Below are 26,118 nucleotides of genomic sequence, written 5' to 3'. Positions count from 1 at the left end.
TCTACTCAGCAATGTAGCCAACCAAAGAGCCAATGGGAAACAAGAGACTTCACAGAAAAGGATTCAAAACTGGTGTAGTCCAAGTGATCATACCCTGAAATATCAAACCCAACTCTAAGACTCCTAACACTAGGTCAAAAAAAGCCAGAGCTATATGATGCAAAAGGGATGATCCAACAGAAATTCACAGATTTACCTTTTGCTGTTGTAGGCTCTACATTACATCAGGATTTTGCTGTCTCTCTGCAGCAAAAGTAAGAGGGTAAAGCCATCTCATCTGCTCTGGATAATTCATCAAAAATGCAAGCACTCTTGCCACAGATCCCATTTGTTCTCTGGGTGTGACATGGCAGTGAAATGTCAAAACCCCCCCATTCTCATGTCATAAGATCTCTCTCTTCTTCAACTACAGGAGGAAACTATCTTTCCAACACGTGGCCTAAACCTCGGTGACATGAAGACCCTTCAGTGTCTCTATGAGAACCAGGAGGCCCTGCCAAACTCCTCAGCCGCTTTGGGAAACTATGTGGGATGGAGGGGAGCAAGGAGTTTTCTTCTTCTGAGTTTCAGCACCTTCCTTTTCTTTCCATCAATTCCCAGGCTGCCACGTGCACACAAAATCTGGGGCTCTGCAGGCAGGTTTCATTCCCAGTGTGTTGAAGCAGCCTTCTGAAAGAGAATACTCTTTAGGAAAGAAATGTTCCAGGAATTTTGCAACATGCTCTGGATTACAGAAATGCTTCTAACATCGCAGGGGACAAAGCACCGTAAAGAATATAAAACTTCAATGAATTATTATTATCATCTCAGCATAGTTATCTACCCCTTTGAGAAGACACACTGAGTTTGAGTCTTCTCTGGAATTCCAGTCAATCAGAATCAGCACAGTTAGTCCCGGCTGAAGCACAGGCATTGGCTGCGAACCGTAAGCGTAATTAACAGAGACTGCTGCCTCCCGCCTCCCGACATATTACAAGGGAACGCTGCCTACACTACATTCATCCTTAAACATCACTTGACTGCCAGACCATTTTCACGCTTCGCTTCTAAAATCACCATCCCCCTTTTTAAACATTTCAAATATAAAAGCGCTCATGAGCCGACCAGCTAAATTCTCCTACAGTAACTGTTGCGGGCACTTCATCTCCTGAACAGAAGGGAAACTGCCACCTAAAAATCCTTCCCCATCACAGAGGTGTTTGAAGTCCTGTTTGTTGGTCTAAGCACAACGCATGGAGCTCTTCGGCACACTAGTTCTCACCAAAGCACAAGCATGAACTCTCGCTCTGGTGCACTATTAGCACTTGGCAAAGATGTCTGCAGAAATACCGTTACATAAAACAAAGCCCTGTGTGTACAAGATGGACCAGATCCTCAGCTGGACCAAACTCTGTGAATTCAAGGCAGCTACGCCAAATGACATGAGGAGATACAGATCCGTATTTCCTCTAAATTTGTGTGTTAGCAGTGAAAGACTTAACAGTAGATGGTGACAACCCTGTCCTTCGGGCAACGCTGCAAATCAGAACATACATCATGGCATAGAGGATGCTAAAACAGAGAAGCCTCCCCTTCAAAATGGTAACCACCCCAAAACTGCTCACAGACGAAGCAGTTTTACATTCAGCACAAGGCCCTGCAAAATGTCTCTGTGCTGCCTGGGGCAGGGTCCAACTCTCTGTCACTTCCCTAAGTGACTCCAAAAGTCTTGAGAAGTTGCAGCCAGGGGCAGCCAGTACTGAAATAGGCCCCAGGGAAAGCACGAACCATGGGTTTAACCACAGAGAATCAGTCAGGAGTGATTTTGTCCATTTGAGTTTGGACCTAAGGAAGCCCTCTCTTTGTAAGGAGCAAAAGCCATTTTTCCCACCATGAGTGAACAGTCCCCAGACAAGGTTCATGGTTTCTCCTCCATTCCTCCATCCCCAAGGCTGCCTGTATGACAGCCAGGCTGCTCTCCCCAGCGTGGGATACCAAGAAGAGCTTATCATAGGCAGCAATGGACACTGCCTCTCAATTTCTTGCCTCAAGTTCAGGATCTGTGGATCAGCCCTGAGAGGAGGCCCTTTTTACACACAAGTAATTCAGCTTGCCTTTCTCCGAAGGAAACCTGCAGGAACCCACATCACTCACATGCCCACCTGTTCAGGCTCTTTAACAAATGCCTCTTTCCATCTGTAAAAGCAACCAGACAACTTTTTTTTTTTTCATTTCAAGCAAGTAATGACATGTCTGTCTTATTGCACAAACCATCAAGGCACTAACTTCAAAAGCAATGAATCTTACACTTCACTTCTATTACAGGGAGTAGAATTATAGGCCATTTTTTAACATGGGGAACTGGAGTGGTCTGAACCCAGACTGAACTTAATCTCCTAAACAGGCCCAAACCCAAATCTCTACTCCAAGTGCTTCTAAACTTCAGGGCAGGTTACATCTGGCTTATGTCTCTTTGTCCTGAGCATGCCAAGTCCTGCAGCTCCACGCAGGTCCTTGACACGCTCCCACCAAACTGGTGTGTTGGCTACCTGCCTCTGGGGAGGAGAGACAGAACGAAACGCAAGATACTGCAAGGGGGTGACCTTGTGCGATAAAACTGCCTGATGGAAACGAATAGCCGGGAAGAGTTCTAAAGAAACCGGTGCCAGAGCAAGGAGTGCCAAAGACAACGAGTTTAGCAGAGGGTGGTGGAGGGAGGGAGGCCAAGGCTGGGAGTGCAGGATGATCAAGCTGAGACAAACCAGAGAGGGAAGAAATTTTTCACGCTGAGGGTGGTGAGACTCTGGAACAGGTTGCCCAGAGAAGTTGTGGATGCCCCATCCCTGGAGGTGTTCAAGACCAGGCTGGATGGGGCTTTGAGCAATGTGGTCTAGAGGGAGGTGTCCCTGCCCAGGGCAGGGGGGTTGGAACTAGATGACCTTTAAGGTCCCTTTTAACTCAAACTGTATGAAACGCGACCTGCCCAGCAGAGGGGTCCATGGACTGTCCAACAGTGTCCCCTGGTGGCAGCAGCCTCAGCTTGCCGCGGTGGCAGCGCTCCCGCCCGTCACCCACGGCCGGCGTAAAATACGCGTCTCTTTATCTTCTAATTACATGAGTGACTAATGTTAAGTGGATAAATAACAGTCGCTAAGTCATTTTGATCTTGCCGGTAGCTATAAGGTCAGGGTATGCTTTTGGTCAGGCTGAAGCGTGAGAACTGCAAAACAAATTGTCTACGTGAACGCACACGCTCCTGCTCCGGACTTGCCCGTGGCTACCCACAGACTTGCCCAGGCTGGCCACCGACAGCCAGACCTGCACAAGCCAAGCATTCAGCAAGGAGGCTGCCACATGTACAGCGTCTTTCATGCAGCTGGCCAGCAGGAATCTGAGGCTGTCTTCAAAACCTGGCCTGTTGCATTGGAAAAAAAAAAATTAAAAAAAATTCCTTTGGCTGTTTTTCCAGCTTTCCCTTTTCATTTCGGTTTTAAAGAAAATTCTCGTTCAAAGGCCCAACCTCAGAAAGGTGTAAATCACTATAAAAATACCAAGTGGAGATTTGGAGTGAACTCGGCCAGGCTTGGAGAGTGCCTTTCCCTCGAGCTAGCCCAGTCAGACACAGAGCCAGCAGTGAACTTGCAAGGCCACGGGAAGAAGAAGTGAGACTGGGCACTAAGGCAGGAACTTTCCACTTTGAGATGGCTGGTTTCTCACCCGCACAGGAATAAGGAAATCACAACCAGTGACTTCCAGTAGACCACTGATACTGGTGAACTGTCACTGCATGGCAGATTCCCAAAAAAGATGTCACAAACCTCAGAAATCACAGACACATATACCCTCCTGAAAGGAGGGATGGAGAAGCAGAGAGAGGGGAGATCCAGAAAGATAGAAGTCATTTATTTCCATTTTTCCATTTTCAGATTTTCCATTGATGGCAAATCTGTGCTGAACTTTTTTTCATGGAAAGGTTCCCCTTCCTGGTACCCCAACTCCTCCCACCATAATCTGACTTCTGGTGGTCCACTGGCCAAGACTGCCAGGTGTAGCCCATGGCCTGAGGAAACCCATGGGCTGCCAAAGGAAAAGGTAAACTCAAGAGGTGGGCATGGGGCTTCTCCCCTGCTCACCAAACCCACATAGCAGATGGGTTGTCAGTCTGGACAGTGCAGAGAAACCCCAGTGTTTTGGGGCTGGGGCTCACCCACGCTCTCCAGCATTGTGGGGGCAGATCTCAGCCAAGCTCTGTTTGCCAACATATGCTTTCCCATCTAATGCTGTGTTTTAGCTGTCATAGGACAAGAAAAGCTGGTCAGGTAACCAGCTCCACGTTAACCCAATGTATCTCTGCACCTACAGCCCCCTCCCCTGACTCAGAAAGCCAAATGAGGTGCCTCAGCCCCCCTACTAAGCAATAGGCATAAAAAATATATTTCTTGGAGTGGGAACTGGCAAAGGCAAGCAAGCAGAGACATCACTTCAGATGCCTTTTCCTCTGAACACTGTGTGCTGTAAGGCTTCTTTACATCCGGAACGAGGAATGCTCTTCAAGGGCAAGTACTCCCTGCTGTGGGGTACTGTGGATCAGAAGTGATTTTTTCCTTTTAACAGCATAAGAAAGAGTAACAGCCTGGCAGAGCGCTCAGCGGGTGTCCAGTGCCCCAGGACAGTGGGTTCCTAAGACAAAGATGCCTCCTCAAGATCTTAGCAAAAGCATACTGAGAACAGAGCCCCGAGCCTGCTCCTCCTGTCCGAGCACACGAGGCTTTCTCATGTGGGTAAATCTGCCCCGCTCTATCCCTCTGCTTCCCAGTGAGACTGCCCCAAGCCCTCCCTTCCCTGGCAGCCTGTGGTTTCAGACAGCCTCTGGGAGGGGTGTACGAACTCCCCTATGATGCGGAAACCCCAGCTCTCCCACTCCCTGTGTAGGTGTTTAGACTTTGCCTTTGCCCAGGGTTTTTGACTCACGATGTGGGCACAGCACCCAGGGACTTCCCAGCTGTGAGGAGCCAGACAGTGACAGCGCAGAGCAGGTAGCACTGGGGTGGTGTGACAACAGAGCTGCGGGCACACCAGGCCACCTGCAATCCACATGGGAGGTGCACAGTGAGGAGATGTGACCCCTCGAGCAAGACAGGTAAGAGAGGTGAGACATTTGGGACCACAGTATCTTTTTTTTTTTAGAACTAGCTCCATGGCTCCATGTGCATTTAGATGAAAGGGGAGATATCCATCAACTTGTGCAGCCCCAGGACACTCACTGTTCTGGGGCACTCTGACCCAAACGCTGCCTATTCCCATCTGCTGCTCCTTCGAGAGTACGCGCAGGGAGCACATACACTTCCAAATCACATTGGGTTTTCTTGCTGACAACAATTATTTTGATAAAAGACGCAACAAAAGAACACAATCGCTCTGAAAAACAGCTAACTTCTCCTAGCCCACCCCACCCCCCCACCTCCCATCTTGCTGTAACATGACATTTCAGTTATCCAAAAAGGAGATAGTGCAGATTAATGAGGTTGTCCAGGACATAAAAGAGGTTGAACACAATGTTAGACACTGCCAGTACAAAATAACCCTCACAAGGGCAGGAACAAGCACAACATGCAGCAGAAATGTGCAGATATGAAACCATTACACTCTACTTGTTAAAATACCTGTATTGAGCAGTCCAGTGCTCAGCTTCACACTAAATTACTCTGGGAGCAGCCAGGGACAGGCTCTGAGCGAGCGTAACCCCAAAGGGCACTGCTGAGATCACATCAGAGATGTCTCTTTCAAACAAGTTTCTGTTCCCAGATTGCTCCCACACCTCTGTTACATCTGGAAGTGTACATTCTCTGAAATGTTTATGTCATAATTATGATTTTCCAACATTTACATAAAACTCATTTACAAAAAACAGATGAAAGTCTTCCACCACATGTTCAAGAATCCAGCTAGCAGATTTCTGCAGTTTCTTACATCACTTTCTTGCATACAATGATAAAATCACTTTTAAGTTATTTTTCCCACAATTGATTTCATGTGGTGCTGAAGCTCCACATAAACCCTCTCGCGAGGTTCTGGAAGGGGATGTTGGAATCACCTACACAGTCTGTAACTGTGACCGAGTTTATAAATCACAGCATATATCAGATTCCCCCACGAGGCTCCCGCAATGGTCCCTTGGCCACCCAGATACTCAGGAAGGGCAGGTTCCTCAGCCCAGATCCAGAGCCCACCTAGGACCAAGAGAGGGCAGTGTGTCCTGCAGATCCAGCCAGCGTGCCAGGAGCTCTCAGGGAAAGAAGCAAGACTCATTTCCTCACGGAAACCACATGGCATAAGCCTTGTTTCTTATGGCAATTAGGCTCATGCTATCCATTTGGGGTGTATCTGTGTCTGCCTAATCCTTCTTGAGTTCTTTGGTCAGCCCTAACCAAGCTGGACAGTGAGGTAGGACAAAGGTAGATAATTTCCCCCAGCTTCACAAAAACTGGGAGTCAGGCAGAAGAATCATGTTCCAGGTAAGGAGAGGCTGAGAAGCTTGCATGTTACTAGTCATCAGCAAATCTACATGTGGAAAGGTAAAAGACAATCAGATGCACGAGAAATCCAGCTGTATTAATCTCACTGTTCAAGAAACTGCATGTGTTAAAGAGCGAGGTAATTTGCACCTTACAGGGGAGGAATAATGAAGGCAAGTTGCTGAATCTACTTTCAGAAGAGTATTTTAGAAGTACAGAGAGTATCTCCCGTGTGCCTGGGACTGAACTGCTCCAGGAAAAGAGCCATTCCCCCCTGCACACCAGGCTGAATCCACTCCAGACAGGAAGAGTTAAAGCAAGGGAAGACTGATGCTGAATGCAGCCTAGGACCGAGCATCTGCTGTGTAGAGGGAGGAGAAGACAGGAGAGGGGGCTGTGCAGCAGGAGAAGTGCCTCTCTTCACCCTGAAGATGGAAGATCATGCTCTAACAGGCAGAGCTAATAGGGAAACAGTATGTTACTTCTCCGCTCCCACTCCTGCCCCCATAAATCCACCCCATCGTAAAGACAACCATGAGGCTCGGAAGCAGCAGATTATTTTCAACTCTGCCACTAACCTCCTTTGCAGCCCTGGACAGATTCTCCCCTCCTGGTGGGGATTACCCTTAAATCAGAGCACCAGCTAGAGACATGGCATCTCTCTGCACATTTATAAATAGCTCACCTACACATTTCATGGGAGGGCAAATGCCAGTAAGCAGCTTTAGCGGCAGCCCCAGCAACGACAATGGCAGCAGCGAAAACACTACCACCTTTCTCCAATGTATCCTTATTTCCAGCATCCATCACACTAATATGGACAATTAAAACCTGGAAGAAGCCCCAGGACACTGACAATTAGTGACTGTAGGCCAGGCCTGAAATATAGTCAAGGATCAGTAGTTCCAAGTTTGTGAAACAGGCTGGGCAACTCATATGAACTGAGCACACGACTGGCACCTCTGGTCCCCACCTCATCCTCCCCACAAGCCTGGACCACATCTCGCATGTTTTCCACACCAGGCTGTGGTCCTTCTCCTGCCCACACACCAGGCAGAGCTTTTAACTTGCCAAACAGTTTTGCACAGACCACAGCGTGGGAGAGAGGAGAGATTTTAAGGCATAAATAAAACAAGCCCAGCCTGGCCAGTGGAAGGAAAGTGATTCGTCACTATTAAATCACGTTAGGATCAGCATACTGTGGTCAGGACTCCTAGTGATAGGTATGGGATGCAGATATGGGACACCACTTGGCTGGACCCCATGAGGAGACAAACACCGTAGCCACCACCTTCCCTGTATTGCGTGACCAAGTGCAGCAAACATGTCCTCCACCCCATAGCCCAGCCAAGGCCCACCCTTGAATGTAGAGATGAAACGAGTTGGGTCACTGATCTGCACCGCAACAGCAGGAACTGACTGCTCTGTAGGCTGCGAGATGGCATGTGTTTCTTACGCCAGAGTTTCTGCCCCAAATCCTACAAGTCAGGAAGGCTTTGCTAGGTCATCTGATAAGCATCACCTCCAGCAGAACCAGCTCAGGTGCTACTACTGGTCTCGCTTTCAACACTACTAGGAATTCAGCTGATTTTAAGCAAATAGGCATTAAATTATCCTGTTATCCCTGCTTTTGCCCATTTGTCACTGTGAAAAAGTGTAAAACACAGTGTTTTCAGTTCTGCTGCACACAGAGCACCTTTTTTTTCTACTGAGGTCTCTAGCTTTGACAGAATCAGCCTCAAATTAAACAAGATCCAGCCTGGCCAGTAAAAGGGGACTTCCTGCTACAGGACAGGATTCATCACTGCTCAGTAACATTAGGATTTACAGACCAGTCAGAGCCCACAGCACGAGGTGATGTACAGATGGAGTAAACAGCCCCTGCCCCATAGCTTTTTAAAAGCAGCAGCCAGACAAATGCAACAGAGAGAAGGAAGGGAAGAATTAACCGCATCATTATACCTCCATGTAGTGTCTGATGGAAATTGTCATCTTGTAGTAGAGAGATTAGTTGAGGATTGAGGGGAATAAGAGTTTATGTCATGCTTTAGAGAAAAAGTACAGATGTACCTGTGAAAGCAGCACAGAGACTGCAGCATTTGTGGACTGATGATGGCCTTGCACAATGTAATGCGGCATTAAAAAACAGGGAAGTTGTTGCTGCAGTATGGAACGGATCAAAGGCTGGGAGCACCCTAGGAGTGAAAGGAGTAGCTGATAACAGGGTACAATAACAGAGGTGATACATGGGTGTGACTCAGCCCTGGAGCACCTTCCTGGTGAAGACTGAAAGCCTTCAGATGAGTCACCGACAGATCAAATGCATTGTGAAAGGGACAACATGGCTGTGCGTGCCAGCAGGCAGATGAGGCAGGAGAAATCCAAGGCTTTAGGCTCTCACAGCCTTGAAGAACCTCTTGGTATTCCTGAAAACTTAAGCCTTGTGTTTGAACCAAAAATAATGACATGCTTCCACCTCCCCTGCAGTCCCACCTGCAGATCCCTAAGCACGGCCTTCCTCTGGCACCGAACAAATGCTGCCTCCCACCCCAGAGCTGAGTTTCAGTTGCCCTTCGGTCTGCACTTAATAATCTGCATGAAGTTACAGAATCTGCCCAAAGGAGAAATTGAGAAATCCTGTGCAAATACAACTGCAGCAATGGCAATGCTGAAAGAAATTCAAAAAGGCAAAGAGGTTCTTCCATCACAGCCACTCTGCCTAAATACCCCCAGATTTTTAGTCAGGAGAGTGGTTTTTACCTCTCCTACCTCCAAACTCCTGCATAGGGCTGCAGGTGCCAAGTAGCTGCAGTGCTCTAGTGTAAAACCCTGGCAGCAGGAACATGACTTCAGGTTTCCACATCACCGAGAGCAAACAAGGTGGTGTTTTGATCAGGAGGTAGAGGCGTCTCTTAAGAGCGGGAGAGGAGCTGTGGACCAGTATTTAATATAAACCGTTTTTTTTTGTCCTGATTTAAGCCCAGCATCACACAGGCCTTATGTTGCTGTGGAACAGAGTAAAATAAAAAATAAAAGGCACCAGATCTGTAAAACAGTTTCCATTTGATGATTCTCTCCCTCAGCAGACTCATTCCTACCTATTCTGTGCTTCACTAATTAGAGCTTAAAAAATCCTCCAGCTTCACAGACTTGTTTCTCGAGCTTCAATGCAGAATTTAGACAATGAGAAACTGAAGAAGCAGGTCTTGCTTTAAAGGTCAAAACCTAATTCAAAAGGAATCTGCACAGGGCAAAAAGCCAGCAAGGAGTTCCCTTGTCGCTCTATCACATTGCACCACCTTTCAGCCTACACCAGGGAAACGCCAACTGCTTTTGTTCCTGGATATGAGATACATGCTGACTACAGAAAACATCCTTCACCCTCTGAGTACTGTGTGCTACTACAAGTGCTGTCGCTACACAGCACTGCCCTTAGCTAGACTGAGGTAGTCCATAAATTGGGCATATCCCATCAGCATTGGATTCATTGTACTGTTTCCTACCCACCTAAACAGTCTCCATCCTGTTCCCCCCCACACTCTTCTGTTTGTTTGCACTGAATTCACAGAATCACAGAATGATGTGGATTTGGAAGGGATCTCTCCTCTCCATACTCCTGTTCACAGATCTACTGACTATAATAAGCCTGCAAAGTCTGTAAACGTTGGATTGGTGTCACAAGACTCAAACACAAGAGTGTCACAACACATCTCTGCTCCCTACAGCAGTGTGTTAACGTCAGTGGCTCTGTATCACAGGATGGGAGGGATCCCTGAGAAGGGATCAGCAGGCAAGGCTGGGACAATTTGCGAACAAAATAAAAGCACCCAAAAAGGATACCCTGTAAAACTGCGGTGCCTCACAGACTTGTTCAGTGTAGGAAGGACACCCAGAGTTTCCATTTCGGATTGTTTCACTTCTAAAACATCGCTGCATGAGTTTGTCCCTGCACAAACTGAACTCTACAGTCTGCTCTTAGGTCCAGTTTCCTCAGCTAACTTGGCTGAAGGATAGAGCGAGCATTCAAGTGCCTGCCTCTGGGTGGGTCTCTCAGGGTGCTGCTGCAGCTTGACACTGAATATCCTGTTTGTATTGTTTGTCCCCTTCACCAGCAGCTCAGCCAGGGCCGCTCCAGCATCAGAAATAACTGTCATTGCAGTTCATCTGATACTGAACTCACATGTCAACACGTCATTTATCTAAAATGAGAGCAAAGAGCTGTAACCATCATAGGGAGAGAAATGATCTTTAAAAGAAGTGATTTTACCTACAACCACACACATTAAAAATGGATTAGTCATAACTGCAGGTTTTTTCAGGGCTCTGTTCCAAATCTGACTCTACTGAATGGCTTCAAACTGCATTTCTGCATCTTAGTGCTTTCAGCTTGTTTTCAAGTTCAGCCTTAGCTTTCATTTTCCACAGCTTGTGAAGCTTGTTTCAGGAAGAATGAACAACCCCCTTGCAATTGTTTCATTTTCCAGCCCAGAGCTGCAGAGATGTGTTATGAGACCCCCAAGACAGTCTGAGTTAAAGAGCTGAAAACAAACTCATACAGTGAAGCAGAAGGGGCAGATCTGCTCAGCCCCTGGAGTCAGGTGTTCTCTCCTTTCAGTCGTGTTTCCCTTAACATACTGTTCCACTCTTTTCACACTCACGTCATGCTGGTTCCATTCGAGGGAAACAGTATGAAACTTCATTTTTGTATTCAGGAGACCAGCGGGTACTCGGCTTCTGCTGCAGAAAAAACGGTCACGGTTCAGCTCCTGTTCCCTTTGGACACTGGAATAACAATGGGGACAGACAGGCTGGAGGAGGCACATCAACACCACGAGACCTCGTCACCTTTCGTCTTTCCCTTTCAGCCTCACTATGGTTTGTAGCAGTCGTAAAAATTAATACATGTTGAGGAGCTAATGATACCCCTCCATCCCCCTACAAGACTTGTTAGATACCCATCTTAAAAGCAGTGTATTAGAGCTAAATATTGTAATTATGATTACTAGTGTACATGGGTCCCAGCTTGAAACCAAGGTAAACTGCCTCTTTGCAAATCATTGCAGACAGCAGGCTTTGCCTTGGCGGTTACCCCAGTACAAATCTCCTTTCTAGCTGGCCAAAAGCTGTGAAGGCAGCAAAAACTCCTAGTGTAGACAGTCTCAAAGTATATTGCATGAATCTGTCAGCTGGTGCTTATGAATAGACTCACACACTTCTTGCATCTGCTAAAATCTTTGTTTTGTGTGATGCTGCTCAAATGCATCTTGTTACCTGTCCATTGCAACTGTATTCTTCAGGGGGTTTACATAATTCACCACACAAATGCTTTTAACCCCTCTGCAAGAGGTAACCAATCACCATTCATCAATATCTACATATAAGAAATGCAGTTTTCAATAATTCAGGGGGATTTGCAGTATCTGGTCCCGGAGGCACTTTCCTAAAACCCACCTATTACATTTAGCTATAAATAAAGCCGAAGCAGGAAACTGGAAGAGACTGGGTGGGACAAGGAGTAAAAGGAAGGAAGGAAAGACAAAGTCATTCCAGAAAGCCTAAATAAATTCTTCGCAATACTATACAAAAGTTGGGCTCTGCGGTATCTCAGTTACTCTTTCTTCAGGTAGTAAAGAATTCCTTTGCCCCAATAGCCAGTTATACGAAAAAGCAAGAAGTGTCTTGACCAGCCAAACCATAAGATTAGGGAAACCTTTGTAAACATCTTCCTCTTGTCAGTGGTATGTTTAGGGGAACTGGGACAAGATATTTCTCACCAGCAGGTTACCTTCTTGTCTCTATTAGGTGATGAGATTTCCTGCAAGACATTGCCATTTGATTTTCTGCCTCTTCTGTTAATCTAATTCAAGTCTCCAAAAAAAAAGCATTTACCCTGCAGCCTCTGGAGAGTGTTTCTGTTCATCCGGCAGACAGGACAGAAGCATCTTCTTATCATCATGAGATCCAACCATATTAGGTGCCTAATCTCAAATCACTAGTATCAGTGAGAAGAAGAGCCTTCTCCCCTTCCAAATGAAGGAGCTGGGTTTCATACAGGCTTACAAACACTCCTCATTCATACAGCAACTGCAGAGGAATTTCTTCCAGCTACTGTAACTCCAGTTTTCACACAACTCCTTCTGTGCTTCTGTACCATATACTAGTGGAGTTCTGTAATTAAATTTTGTCCTGATTTCCCATATTCAGTCATTATTTATAAAAGATTTATGAACAGTAAGTTTTAGCTCGTACTAAGCTTCCCTTGGTAATATATTCCTATGGTACTTTTCACAAAATATGAGAAAGATACTCTTTTATCCTGAGTAAAACATATACATGGAATTAAAGATTTGGTGGCAACATAATAAACTTCACACTCCCTTCTACCAAAGTCTCTAAGTATATATGTAACAATCATGGCCGGGTAGGTACAACAAAGAGGGAAACAAACTCAGGGTGGCAAGGGATGTTTTCCAGTTACATCTGAGATTTCGGGTTGGCATCCCCAACAGCTGTAAACAACAAGGGAAGTCTTCAAGCCAGAGAGTCACCTCGCAGTTTGGCTGCAAGTGTATGTTCCACCAGAACAATACAGCTGCTTCTCTTTGAGGGAAAACACTGCATTTGCTGTTTACATAGTAAGCACGCTGTAAACACAGGACTGGCTTTAAAACAGGCTTATGCAGAAAAGCATAAAAGCCTTTTCAGTTACAAAAAATTAACTGAACATTCCTACTGTAACATACCTGCAGAAGCCATTGTAATTCTCCATCAAACTCTATTTTTAGGCTATCTGGCAACACCATGGTCAACCCAAAAATCCAGGTTCAATGTCATAGCATGACCACTTACCAAACAGTAGTTTCTGTTCCAAAATGTCTCTTTTCTGTAACATAGGGGATCCTTGTGTCCAGACATGCTTCAGGATACACATATGTGTTCTGTAGAAAGTAACTACTGCCCATAAAGTAACATGATCAATTAACTAGTAAACGTGTCATATCAAACTGGCAACTGCACAGGCACAAACTCCCAGTTATCCAAAGGCAGATCTTGAGGATATTTGCTCCTCCCTTCAATTTCTTCCTTTGCTTTGTCTCCTTGCACCTCCTGGTGCCCCACCAGGAAAGCCTCACTCGCTGCTTTTCTTGTTCTCAGTTCTCTTCTTGCTGTGCTTCTCCCTGCAGCTTTTCTTGAAGTGACAAGGCACAAAAAACATTTGCAAAATGGGACTTCCAGGCTGAATAACTTCTAGAAAAAGATGCACCCATTCCTTCTCTAAGCTGGAATATACGACCTTGTCCTGTAAGCAGTCTCAAGAGAGATGCTGTCAGGTAAGTCTTGTAAACACTTAACTTTGGGATCAGTACACCTCACTGTCAAAGTTATGTTGAGCTGCTGCATCCAAGTGCTACCCTTACATATTGGTAAATTCAAATGCTCTTCAAATGTCCTTCAGGACAGCTGCACTATAGAGCACAAGTAACTCAACGGTAAAGCATTCTCTTCTTTCTTAGTCACCTGGGATTACAGTCAGTTCCTCCATTACTTTTGGTATGTTTTCATTAGTTAGCTCAGCGCAAATTTTCAGGAGCACTTCCTTGAAATAAACCTGAAAGCAATAATGACATCTAATAAAATATATTACTTTTTCCTACAAACTTTTCTTCCATTAGTAGGGGAAAATGATGCCAACTGACTTCATCAGGCTGTGAGGATTAAACCATTATTTATGCCTCAAAAATGAGAAAGTGTAATTTAAATGTTGGTCACGTGAACAAGCAATGAGTCAATACTCAGCATATTAACTGAATGCATTTGAAGTGCTGGAATTTTTCTGAAGCCTGCCAAGCTTAAGCCATAACAGTTTCTTTTATAACTGGAGATCAGCGTGAATGAAAGACCTTCCTTAGATCCAGAAGCTGAAGTTGAGAGTCTTATGCACATTACCTCCATTCCACTGAATGTCAGCCTACAGAAAAAAGAAAATCAGAGGTGAATGAGCAAGATGAAGGAGTCATAATTACCTTTTGGGTCAATATATAAGGAATATGAGACCACTGGTGGCATACTGCAATCTAAAAATTAACCTGAAACCTGGCCATTTCAACAGACTGATCCACCAGTTTGTCTCTTTCTACAAACTCAAGAGCAGAGACAGACACTGAGCTCTGAAAGCTGATGTAGGTTAGACACCTAAATACTGTTGGGTGTCCCCTACACTTGAAAGTTTCCTTTACACTGAATGTAATTTGTATCTAAGGCTCCAGACAGCTGTTTCTAGATTCCTAACCCCAGTGTTTTCAGTGATGTCAGCCTCTGTTAACACAAAATAGTTTGTCGGAAAACATGAACCTCCAAAGACAAATGTATATATATATGCAGATACCAACACTGATCTTGACAAATCTTTTATCCGTTTCCTCCTTCCTCCTCTTCTCTGGACATAGAAGAGACATTGTTAAAACAAAGTGATAAATTTTGCCTGGGAGGCTGCCAGGAGATCCAGATCTACTAACTTTTGTGCGCTACCAGAGTTCGCTAAATGTGTTTAAGAAATATAGACAATTTATTTTCTGCTTTGGTCACTAGCAATTTTTTAAATTTATTTGCTGATTGCATTCTGCTTCATTTTGTATGGACTTGCATCTCTGTTTGGTGTATTATATGCCCGAAGCACACATTTCTGCAGAGAAATCAACTGGAAGCTGGCCCAACAGCACCGCACTCAGCCTGTGGTCAGACAGTAACCTCCCTGTTACTCCTGTGAACCACATCCTCCACTTGGGCAGGCCCAAAATGACACCACTCACATCGTCCAAGCCAAGGACTCACTATCCGGCTGCCACCCACAACTGCAGGCAGGGCAGGAGTCTTCGGCAGAGGCCAGGACTTGATTTTGCCTTAAAACTGATGCTCATCACCTCAGAGAAGAACACCTGCCTGAGCAGCTCCCTCCCTGGCCACAGATCCCAGCCCCTGCCCACCTTCCCAACTTGTCCAGCTCCCACTCGCTCCCCCCCCTCCGCAGGCCTATTCGCCCAGCCACTGCCCCACCGGCCATGCCCCAGTAGGACTTATTCACTAGTAAGAGAATCATAGAATCATCTAGATTGGAAGGGACCTTAATCTAACACTGCCAAGTTCACCACTAAGCCATGTCCCTCAGCACCACATCTACCCATTTTAAACACCTCCAGGGATGGTGACTCCATCACTTCCCTGGGCAGCCTATTCCAATGCTTGATGACCCTATCTGTGAAGAAATTTTTCCTAATATCCAATGTAAACCTCCCCTGGTGCAACTTGAGGCCGTTTCCTCTTGTCCTATCGCTTGTTACTTGGGAGAAGAGACTGACCCCCACCTCTGTACACCCTCCTTTCAGGTAGTTGTAGAGAGTGATAAGGTCTCCCCTCAGCCTCCTTTTCTCCAGGCTGAACAACCCCAGCTCCCTCAGCCGCTCCTCAGAAGACTTGTTCTCCAGACCCCTCACCAGCTCCGTTGCCCTTCTCTGGACTCGCTCCAGCACCTCAATGTCTTTGTTGTAGCGAGGGGCCCATAACTGGACACAGCACTCAAGGTGGGGCCTTACCAGTGCCCAGTACAGGAGGACGATCACCTCCCGAGTCCTACTCACCACACTGTTCCTGATACAGGCCAAGATGCTGTTGGCCTTCTTGGCCACAACCAACACCCCCAGTGGTTGTTGGCCACAACCAACACCAGCTGCCTTGGTGTTCTGCCAGGCAGCTCCAGCCCCAAGCCCGTAGCGCCGCATGGGGTTGTTGTGACCCAAGTGCAGGACCCAGCACTTGGCTTTGTTGAACCTCATACCATTGCCCTCGGCCCATCGAGCCAGCCTGTCCAGATCCCTCTGTAGAACCTTCCTACCCTCCAGCAGACCAACACTCCTGCCCAACTTGGTGTTGTCTGTGAACTTACTGAGAATGCACTTGATCCCCTTGTCCAGTTGGTTGATAAAGATATTAAGCAGCACTGGCCCCAGTACTGAGCCCTGGGGGACACCACTTGTGACTCGTTGCCAACTGGATTTAAATCCATTCACCACAAGTCTTTGGGCCCGGCCCTCCAGCCAGTTTTCCACCCAGCGAAGAGCACACCCATCCAAGCCATGAGCAACCGGTTTCTCCAGGAGAGCGCTGCGGGAAACGCTGCCGAAGGCTTTACTAACGTGCCGCGATTAAACCACCGACCGCGGGCGGGAGGCGGCCGGCCCGCTGAGGCACCACCGCCAGGCCGCAGCCAGGCCCGACCCTCCGCCCGGGTTCCCGTTGCCCTGGCAACGCCGCTCCCCCCTCACGTGACCCTCGCCGGCCACGCCCGCCCGCTCCCGTTGCTATGACGACGACCGCTCCCTCGCATTCTCCCCCCCCCCTTCCCGCTCCCCTGCCAGTCCATTCATGCCCGGGCTGCTCCTCCCTCACGTGACGCTCCCCAGTGGGGCTTCGGTCCGCCGCTTCCGGGCTGAGGGCGGGGCGGAGGGGGAGGAGGGTGAGCGCGTGTGTGTGCGAGGGCGCGCGCGGGGGGGCGGCGGCGGCGGCGGCGGCGGCGACTGAGGGGAGCGGCGCTGCCGTCAACATGGCGGCAGGCGGGGCGGGCAGCGCCTGAGCCCCGGCGGCCCCTCGGTTCCCGGCCCCCTCCTCTCCCCCCGGGCCCGGCCATGGAGAGCGAGGAGGAGCAGCACATGACCACGCTGCTCTGCATGGGCTTCTCGGACGCCGGCGCCATCCGCAAGGCCCTGCGCCTGGCCAAGAACGACATCAACGAGGCCGTGGCGCTGCTCACCAACGAGCGGCCCGGCCTCCACTACGGCGGCTACGAGCCCATGGAGAGCGGGCAGGGCCCGCCGGGCGGGCACGGCTCCCCCGCCGGCGGGCAGGGCCCCCGCGGCGGCGACGGGGATGGCGGCGGCGGAGGAGGAGGTGGCTTCGACCCGCCGCCCGCCTACCACGAAGTGGTGGAGACCGAGGTGAGCCGCGGCCTGCCCCGGGCGGGCTGCCCCGGGGGCGGCCTCCTGTCAGGCAGCGGGGCGAGCGGGAGCTCCCCCGGGAGCCTCTCTGCTGCGGGAGTGCCCGGGAGGGTCCCCGGGGGCCGGCACCACACGGGCCGGCGGCTTCTTTCCCACCGCCCTCCCCGTCGGTGCCCGGCAGTGGCTCTCCGTTGCGATCCCCGCAAGGTGAAGAGCAGTCGGGCTTCTCCTTGGCATTCTAGGAATGCGTGTGGCTACCGTAGGATTTTTTTTTTTTTCTCTCCCCTCTCATGCCTTCTTGCATAATCTGAGTGACTAATGACTGTCTAATATTTTTTTTTTTTTAACTGCTTGCACAATGTGAAGGAAAGTGCAGTCGGGGTGTTACTTTGCGTACAGTTTTATTTGGGTAAGCTAAGCATAAATTCAGAAACGGAAATACAGTGAGCTTCAGTATCTGAAGGGCACCTACAAAAAAGCTGGAGAGAGACTCGTTACAAGGGCATATAGTGATAGGATGAGGGGTAATGGCTTCAGACTGGAAGAGGGGAGATTTAGATTAGATATAAGGAAGAAATTCTTTACTGTGAGGGTAGTGAGACCCTGGAACAGGTTGCCCAGAGAAGCTGTGGATGCCCAGAGAAGCTGTGAACGCCCCATCCCTGGAGGTGTTCAAGGCCAGGCTGGATGGGGCCTTGAGCAACCAAGTCGAGAGGGAGGTGTCCCTGCCCACGGCAGGGGGTTGGAACTCGATCACCTTTAAGGTCCCTTCCAACCTAAACCATTCTATGATTTTCAAATCAAAGGTTTTTAACTCATAACATAAATCATATCTGTGTTCTAAACCAGACCTGAAGTATATAAAAGCGCTGAAGAACGCCAGCCTTTCCCAATTTCTCACTTTCCTCAGTGTTTGCCTTTTTTGATTCTCTCCTCCATCCTCTTCCAGAGCTCTGAACTCCTCAGCTAGCAGGTATGCTCATGGCACTTTCCCTGTTGCCTGGAACAATCTTACAGCACTTACCTGTAAAGCCTTCTCCTCCTCGAGGTCTTTTTTTCCAAAACTTCTCAGAGTGCTCATATGAAAAAGAGCTAATTAATAGTGTCCAGACTATGGAACCTGTGGGGATGGGAACAGAAAAACAGCCCTGCAGTGCGGTACCAAATGGCCACCTTGTGTAGTCTCTGTCTCAAGAAGTGGCCAATAGCAGATGCTCAAGCATGTGAATAAAACCACGTGTGTGTGTGTATCTATAAAAATGTATGTGGAGAATACGTGGGCATATCTTCTTGTACGTAGCTACGCTTGCACAGATCATCCATATCCATAGTCTCAAGTATATTGAAGCCCAGTCCTGAAGAATAAAGATGCGTGATCCTGTTTACTGAATTAACTGGGTTAGATCCTTAGCTCATATAAGCTGATGATGTGTGCTTGTGGAGTAAGGTGATCTGTGGGACGGCATGTGTGCTGTGCAGAAGAGGAGCCACTGTTTACTGATTGAAGCAATAAGGAACTGGTTTCTAACCTTTGCTTTGAAGGGTTGGAAGCGAATAAGAGTTCTGCCTGTTTGCATTCAGATCTCTGCAGCCATCAAGAGGGCAGATTTTCCGATCAGATACAGTTATGGCTGGGACAATCTGGGTTGTCAGTGTGACATTTCAAGAGAAGCTGTCAGTGTAAACTTAAGCGCTTTTTTTCCCCCTCCTGTTCCTATTACAAGTGACACTTTGACAACTCTGACTAAGAGGATTTTTTTCCCCTGTTATTTCAGCTTGTATGTCTGATCAGACTTATGCATTATAGTTTCCTTTGCCACTCATGTTCTTGTTTGCTTTGACTTGTGTTCTTGTTGACCTGCAGGAGGGAAACCAAAACATTTCAATATAGGCAAATGACTGCGAATCCACAAAGCAGGCATTTCAGAAGGATTGAAGTACCTTGCTACGTGAAACTTTATATAAATTCAGGCCTCAATTTTGTGACTGAATTCATTTGCATATGAGCATCAGTCAACTCCTGCACGTGTATGCAAACCAGTATTTTTGCAGTACAAGAGTACTTGTAAAAATCTTAAGACTTGGAATTGTTGCCCTTGCTTGTTTGGCTGATGTTGCAGTACAACTTAGCAGCTTTTGACATGTATTTTATAAAAGGGGGAAAAACTACACATGATCAGTTCTTGTTTTTTTTTTATTCTTCAAATGTAATCTAGAACTACATTTAATAAACTACAGCAATTATTTAGGTGGTTAATCAGTAAGTAGTTTTCAGCACAAGCTTATGGCATACAAAGCTGTGCAGAAAGCCATTGCACAAATAGCTATATTATTCATTGTAGTCATATACATTATGTTGAAACATATTGTACCCCATAAAATCTTGTGATGATTCAAATGTTGTTTCTGCTTATCTTCCTCTCAGTATCAGCTCTCTTTCTAACAGCTCTTAGAGCGTGTACTCCTCCTTCTCATGATAATACCAGTTTTAACTTCTATTTAGTGGGGAGGTAGTGGTGTGTTAGATTTTTTTTGTTTCATTTTTGGATTTTATGTGTCAGCAATGTATGTGAACATATAAATCAAAAGAGCACGATTATTAGAAATGTTCCCCCAAATAAAATTTTCCAGTCTAGTAATCTTCACGAACAAAAGTTAGGATTAGATTTATTTTTTTTTGTTTAAAAATAAGAAGAAAGCTTTAGTCATTCTCAAAGATGTGTGTGTAACGGGTATGTACTTTGTATTTACATTCTTTTTTTGGCAGAGTACAGTTTACCATGCATATAAGAATAGATTTATGAATGATTAAATACTTTACATTTTCCCTAATCAGTAATGAATCCATTATGTTTGCATATGCTTATTTGGTTTCTGTTACATAATGTTAGAATCTGTTCTGCTCAGTAAGCATGTTGATCAAAGCAAGGCTTGTCTGGTTTTCTTTGAGAATAGCACAGCAACCAGATACATATAGTAGTAAAAACATGTTTTCTTTAGATAAGACAGTAAAACCAGTGTGAATCCTCTCTCAGTGGTCCAGACTGCTGGTCTTCGGGGGTGTCTGGAAGTGTTACAGAAGCCTGAATTTGGAATAACTGGCCCAGAAGCGAGACAGCTGCTATGAGCTGGCTCAAGACACGCTCTGTGCTTTATTTGTGAGACTTGAGATGAACACACACATAAATTCATTTTCACAGGGGCTGAAACTTTAGTTTCAGCAGGATTATGTCTTCCAAAAAAGCATGTGGTTGATTCAATTTGATGTTAGTAGCTGTGATGTGCCTCTGGAGTTGACGCTGTTAATGTGACCGTGTTTAACACCTTAAAAGAAAAAGGGCTGGACAAATTCAGAAATATGAAGGTGGATTTCACACGCGATTGTCTTCCTGAAAAATTAGGAAGTTCAGCTTTAGGTTTATAGTTGGTTTGAAGTTTTGCCCTGTGTAGTGCCAAACCATTTTGATAGGCTGAGATCACCTGCTTTTGCAAGAGATCTTTACCGGTTTGATATAACTAATACGTCTGTCGGCTGAAGTAAATCTTGTACGTGTATTTTGGCAACAATCTGGGATTTCTGTGTTTATTCCATAGGGAAGACAGAGATTTTTACGGTGTGATTCTTTGCCGAGTGGAGGGTGTGGAAGGTTGGTATACTCATAGAATCATAGAATTGTCTAGGTTGGAAGGGACCTTTAATCATCTTTTTGTATGACTGAGAGATCAGCTGTTTTATGAACTGCTGCTAAATCCTTATAATTTAAGATAAGACTGTAAATGGTTGTGATGACAATGTCTGTCAGTGTTTCCATGAATTACCGTGAGTGCAACAAGTGCTGACTTTCATGAGTTGGGGTGGAACGGGATGGAGAGAGCAGGCCAAATGAATGTGGGGATTGTGACCAGGGAACCTAAAACTGCAGTAAGAGGCAGGAATTCACTTAGACTAAAAGTATTCAACGTATAGCAATGACTTGTAGAACCTTTACTAAAATTATCTTGATTTGTTTTTAAACAGCTTCTGAGAGTCATTGCTATGACCTTTTGGCTAAATTGTGATTAACGGATTATATTACCTTCTGGCTATTCCCGTCTCCTTTAGCATGTGCTCTTTTGATTTATGGGTTTTTTTTTTTTTCAGTTGAACTGGATCAAAAGCTCATACACGCCAGGTTTTACTAGATAAGGTTTATAATAAAACTTGTCCAAGATAGCTTTTAGAGGTGCTGTTTGATTTCAAGAGAAGGGGATTTTATAGAAGAAACAGACCAGCGACTGTAGTGAGTAACGGTGCCAGGAACGTTCTCACTAGTCATGCTGCAGAACTGGTGTGTTCAAAACCCTGTCTCTCCTCCTTATTAGAGCTCAGTACTGAAAGCAGTTCTGCCACAGATGTGCTGCATCACGGTGGGTGTGTAACTTAACCTCTCTTTTAGCTTCTAGCGTGTAAAATGAGGATAATGGTGTGTGCTTTATTAGCAGTACCACAGACATCAGCCTTGGGAAGCTCTTTGATCCTTGAATGGAAGGAGCTGTATTTATTTAAAGACAAAAAAAGCCTTCAAGCAAATTAGGCAGATTTCACACTACAAATTTATAAATTTAAAGTCACTTTTCTGTTTTGCAAGTAGTGTTGAGCTTTGCAAAAATGAGTATTTCTGGCATTCTCATGTGGAAGTTTTACAGTGTGGCTTGTCTAGGAATTGCCCTCATAAAACAATTAAGCAATCAAATAAAGCTCTGTGGTGGATTCTGGCATTGAGTCCCTGGCTGGGTGCCATCAGAATGTCAAGTGGCATTAGTATTTTAGCACTCCTGTTTTTTTCAGCATCACTGTTTTCAAAAATTAGTGGCCCTGTTATAGAACCTGTTTTTAGACTCTGGTTATGTTAATGCTGTCTTGGATTTTGAAAGAAAATACTCTGGTTTTCATTCTTGGTATAACACAGACTAATAGAGATGCTACATGAAGTTAGGGAAAATAGGGGTAATGCTGGGAGGTGCAGTTGGTTAATTTTAAATGTAAGCTTTGTTTCGAATAATTTATAAACCCACTGTCATGTAATGTGATTATCAGAGTAATTTTCCAACAATTTTCAAAACCAATTTTATTTATTGGTTCATCAGTGAAGGTGATGCCTGGGGGGTTAGTGGAGGTAGGAGACAACTCTGTATAGCCAATTTCTCAGCTGGGCAGGAAGTGTCTTTGATACAATGTTCTCTGGAGGCATTTCTGGTCATCTTCCCAGTTTACAGTGCTATTCTGTGGCAGCTGTTTAATAAGGAAGTGAAATACTGAGGAAGAATGAGAATAAAAACAAATTAGCCAGTGTTAGGAGTTAATTCCAGCAAATCATTTGGATTGCTTTTGGATTAAGGGACAGTAGCTCTTTGTATGAGGAGGGCAAAGATGGAAAGGAAGTGCCTGTTTCTTTTGTAAGCTCTCATTTTGAAAAAAACACGTATTTGTGCTGCCATATGAATAGTGTTTGGTATGTATGTTTCAGTTACACTTCATGGACCAAATTAAAATAAATTTTAAAAAGCTAATGTGCACAATGTTTCTTGCCACTTGATCTTCCTGCTCACTACTTTACAGCAGTTCTGACTTCTCTTGTTCTGATGCCCAGCAGAGCAGTCTCAAGAGGCATTTAAAGATTTTTCCTATTAGTTAATCACAGTTTCGTAACGATACATTGTAGAATTTGGATTCAAATTCATTGTCATCTGCTCTGTCAGTTCTGGTTTCTGTCTCACTGTGCATCAGTACATGTCCATAGAACAGAAGTATAGATGAGTGTTTAGCAGTGTTATTGAATTAACTCTCCCAGAGCCTGACCTTTGGTCACTGAAATGTTATAATAAATACTTTATCTAGTGTTTCTGCAGCATGTCTCTATTAATGCCTGGTGTTTTGGCAAAGGGAGGTAGAAGTATTGACTTAGTTTTAGGTACTGAAATGCTAAGCACTTGTGATTCATTGTTTTATTGTATTAAAGCACAATGTTTATCTGATACCACACAAAGTTATTTTGAGTTATTTGGAAATAAGCATGGGGTTTTGTGCTTATGAAAACTCAAGGGCTGGGAGGAATAATGGTATCAACTCAGAGTCTGGCTGTTAGTAGTTACACTAATGGAATAAGTTTTTTAAATATAACCACAGACAATGCTGAAAACGCGTGCAAGATAAGCATGTTTTCCTTGGTTCCTTATGAATGGCACTCTTAAGAGCACTTTCCATGACCTCTCCCTGGCCTACAACTAGTTATCAAGCTTTAAAATACGTTGCCAAAAGTGGTTGTAACAAATCTGTAGGTCTCGGATTCCACAGTAGTGGAATCTACTGTTACAGTCGTATAAAAGGGCAAGGATACTCCTCTTTTATTAAGTTAAATGAATCTTTTAATTCAGATGTGATCTTTACAGAGCCTCAGTTATTTTGTTTTGCTGTAGTGCTTGGTACTATGTTTATCTCTGAACAACTGGGCAAGTGCATTGGGGAATATTGCTTAGTAACATCACACCATCACCCTGGGAATCAGGGACACCAGTACAAGCAATGTTTTTAGAAAATTGCAGTTAATTTCTAGCTTTGCTCAATTTATTTTTATTTTTAAATTCATACTGTGTTTTTATTCCCACTCTTATACAGTTCCTGGTTGTGAGAGATTGGGAAAGGGGAAAGAGGCATGAGATTTTTGTGGTTGACTTGTGATAATCCCTTACAAGTACTAAGAAGGGTTTAGTTTAACCATACACTTTTGATAGTGCACTTGTACTGCTCTTAGTTAAGGTCAGTGTCCAAAACTTACCGTGAGAACTTTCACTAAATAAATGAGGATTTTCTTAGGATGTCTTTATGGTGAGAGTCCAAATCAGCTTCATTTAGGTGCAGTCTGTAACGTAGGATTTATTTTTCCTTTAGTGATAGACTGCTATCATTCCTTTATGCTAACATGATGAAATACTAATATTTTTTCTTATGACAAGACTACATCTGCTTGTGTAAAGTAGTGCATAGTAAAAATTTGAACTAAAGATCTTAATTTCTATGCAAAAAGAATAAAAAACATCCATATATCTCCCCAACTCCTTTACTTTCTCTTTGCAGAATATAAATAACAAAAAGCATTCCTATCGCTGTATTCAGAAATTTTGCATACAGATATTTTCCTGTGGATGAAAATAAAAGGACAAGAGCGGTTGAAGGAGCTGGGACTGTTTAGTATGAGGAAGAGGAGGCTGAGGGGAGACCTCATCACCCTCTACAACTACTTGAAAGGACACTGTAGAGAGGTTGGTCCTGGTCTCTTCGCACAGGTAACTAATGACAGAACGAGAGGGAATGGCTTCAAGCTCCAACAGGGTAGGTTTAGACTGAACATTAGGAAAGAATTTTTCACAGAAAGAGTGGTCGGGCATTGGAATGGGCTGCCCAGGGAGGTGGTTGAGTCACCATCCCTGGATGTGTTTAAGAGACGTTTAGATGTGGTGTTGGGGGATATGATATAGGGGAGAACTTTGTAGTGTAGGGTAGATGGTTGGACTCGATGATCCCAAGGGTCTCTTCCAACCTGGATGATTCTATGATTCTAAGATGCTATATCTGTTTAGGACTTAAGACAGTTAAACAGTAGCATACTTCAAATAAATGTGTGTTCATCAGTAAAACATTTAGGAAATCACAGTGGGTTTTCTTATTGCCAAATAAGAAATATAATGTGGAAATTCCATATATGATGCCGTTTTTCTGAGGCTTACTGATATTGTCATATTCATAAAAGGATACCAAGCTTGAGCTCAGCAGTGTGGGTTGAATGAGTTAGATCTGATGGCAAGAGCAGGCAACTGGGAAATACTCTTCAATTTTGTTCCCTCATCTGCCACTTAACGTGAGTTTAAAGCAGCTCTTTAAGCTCCTGGAGTAGCAGTTCATAAAAAGTAAGTAGGATACACGTATGAAAAGGTAATAATTGTTTTAAACATTCAGTATCTCATACTTAGTGTGTTCAAGTGTAAATGCAAGGTGGTAGCTTTGATTTATCTAAAGCCTTTAAATTCTTACCCCTGTGGTTCAGTTCTAGGTAACAGAATGTCCTCCTTTTAGGAGTTAATTAAAAGGAAAAAGAATTGACATCCAGTCATGAAAGTAAAAGCTGCTTTAATCAGTAGTCTGGCGGATAGAGGGACTGTCAAGTCATGACTTCAGGATTCATAACTTCTCCCACAAATTGATGGATGTTATAGATCAGAGAAATGTTCTGTCTGTTTTTATGGGTGTTTGATGTATTTCTCATACATTGCCTCCACCCGAGCATCTTGCAGTACTTTGCAAACAGTAGTGGGTGGTGCATCAGTGCACTGTGGCAGAGGAAAGGATCACTGTAGACACTTTACAGCTGGGGAAGCTGAAGCACTGAAAAATTTCTTTCCTTATTATTGCTTAGTATGTCTGTGATAAAAACTGAAAGGTGGGCCTAGAATTTTTTGCTTCTAATTCTGGCTTTAAGCATTTTTTCATTACTACATTTCAGAGTAATTAAATTTGGTCCTGTTTGTAGGTACGTAGTAACAAAATAAGTTTGGGTTGTTTTTTTTTAATAAACAGGAAAGCGTCAAAAATGTGTTTTCTT

The 26,118-nt window shown here is 45.0% G+C and overlaps 1 protein-coding gene across 2 annotated transcripts in view; it reads left to right on the top strand.

The window, feature by feature from the left end:
- The first annotated feature begins 17,173 nt into the window (after positions 1–17,173).
- Positions 17,174–26,118, top strand: part of USP24 (ubiquitin specific peptidase 24) — a 66,225-nt gene continuing 57,280 nt past the window's right edge. For both annotated transcript variants that reach the window (XM_074152369.1, XM_074152368.1), the window contains exon 1: positions 17,174–17,482. In XM_074152369.1, coding sequence (XP_074008470.1) covers positions 17,174–17,482 — 309 coding nt within the window. The remainder of the gene's footprint in view (positions 17,483–26,118) is intronic.

This window comes from Numenius arquata, chromosome 8, assembly GCF_964106895.1.
Source record: "Numenius arquata chromosome 8, bNumArq3.hap1.1, whole genome shotgun sequence".
Lineage (NCBI taxonomy): Eukaryota > Metazoa > Chordata > Aves > Charadriiformes > Scolopacidae > Numenius > Numenius arquata.
The sequence above is the reverse complement of the archived record's forward strand: the minus strand, read 5'-3'. Positions and strand labels throughout refer to the sequence as shown.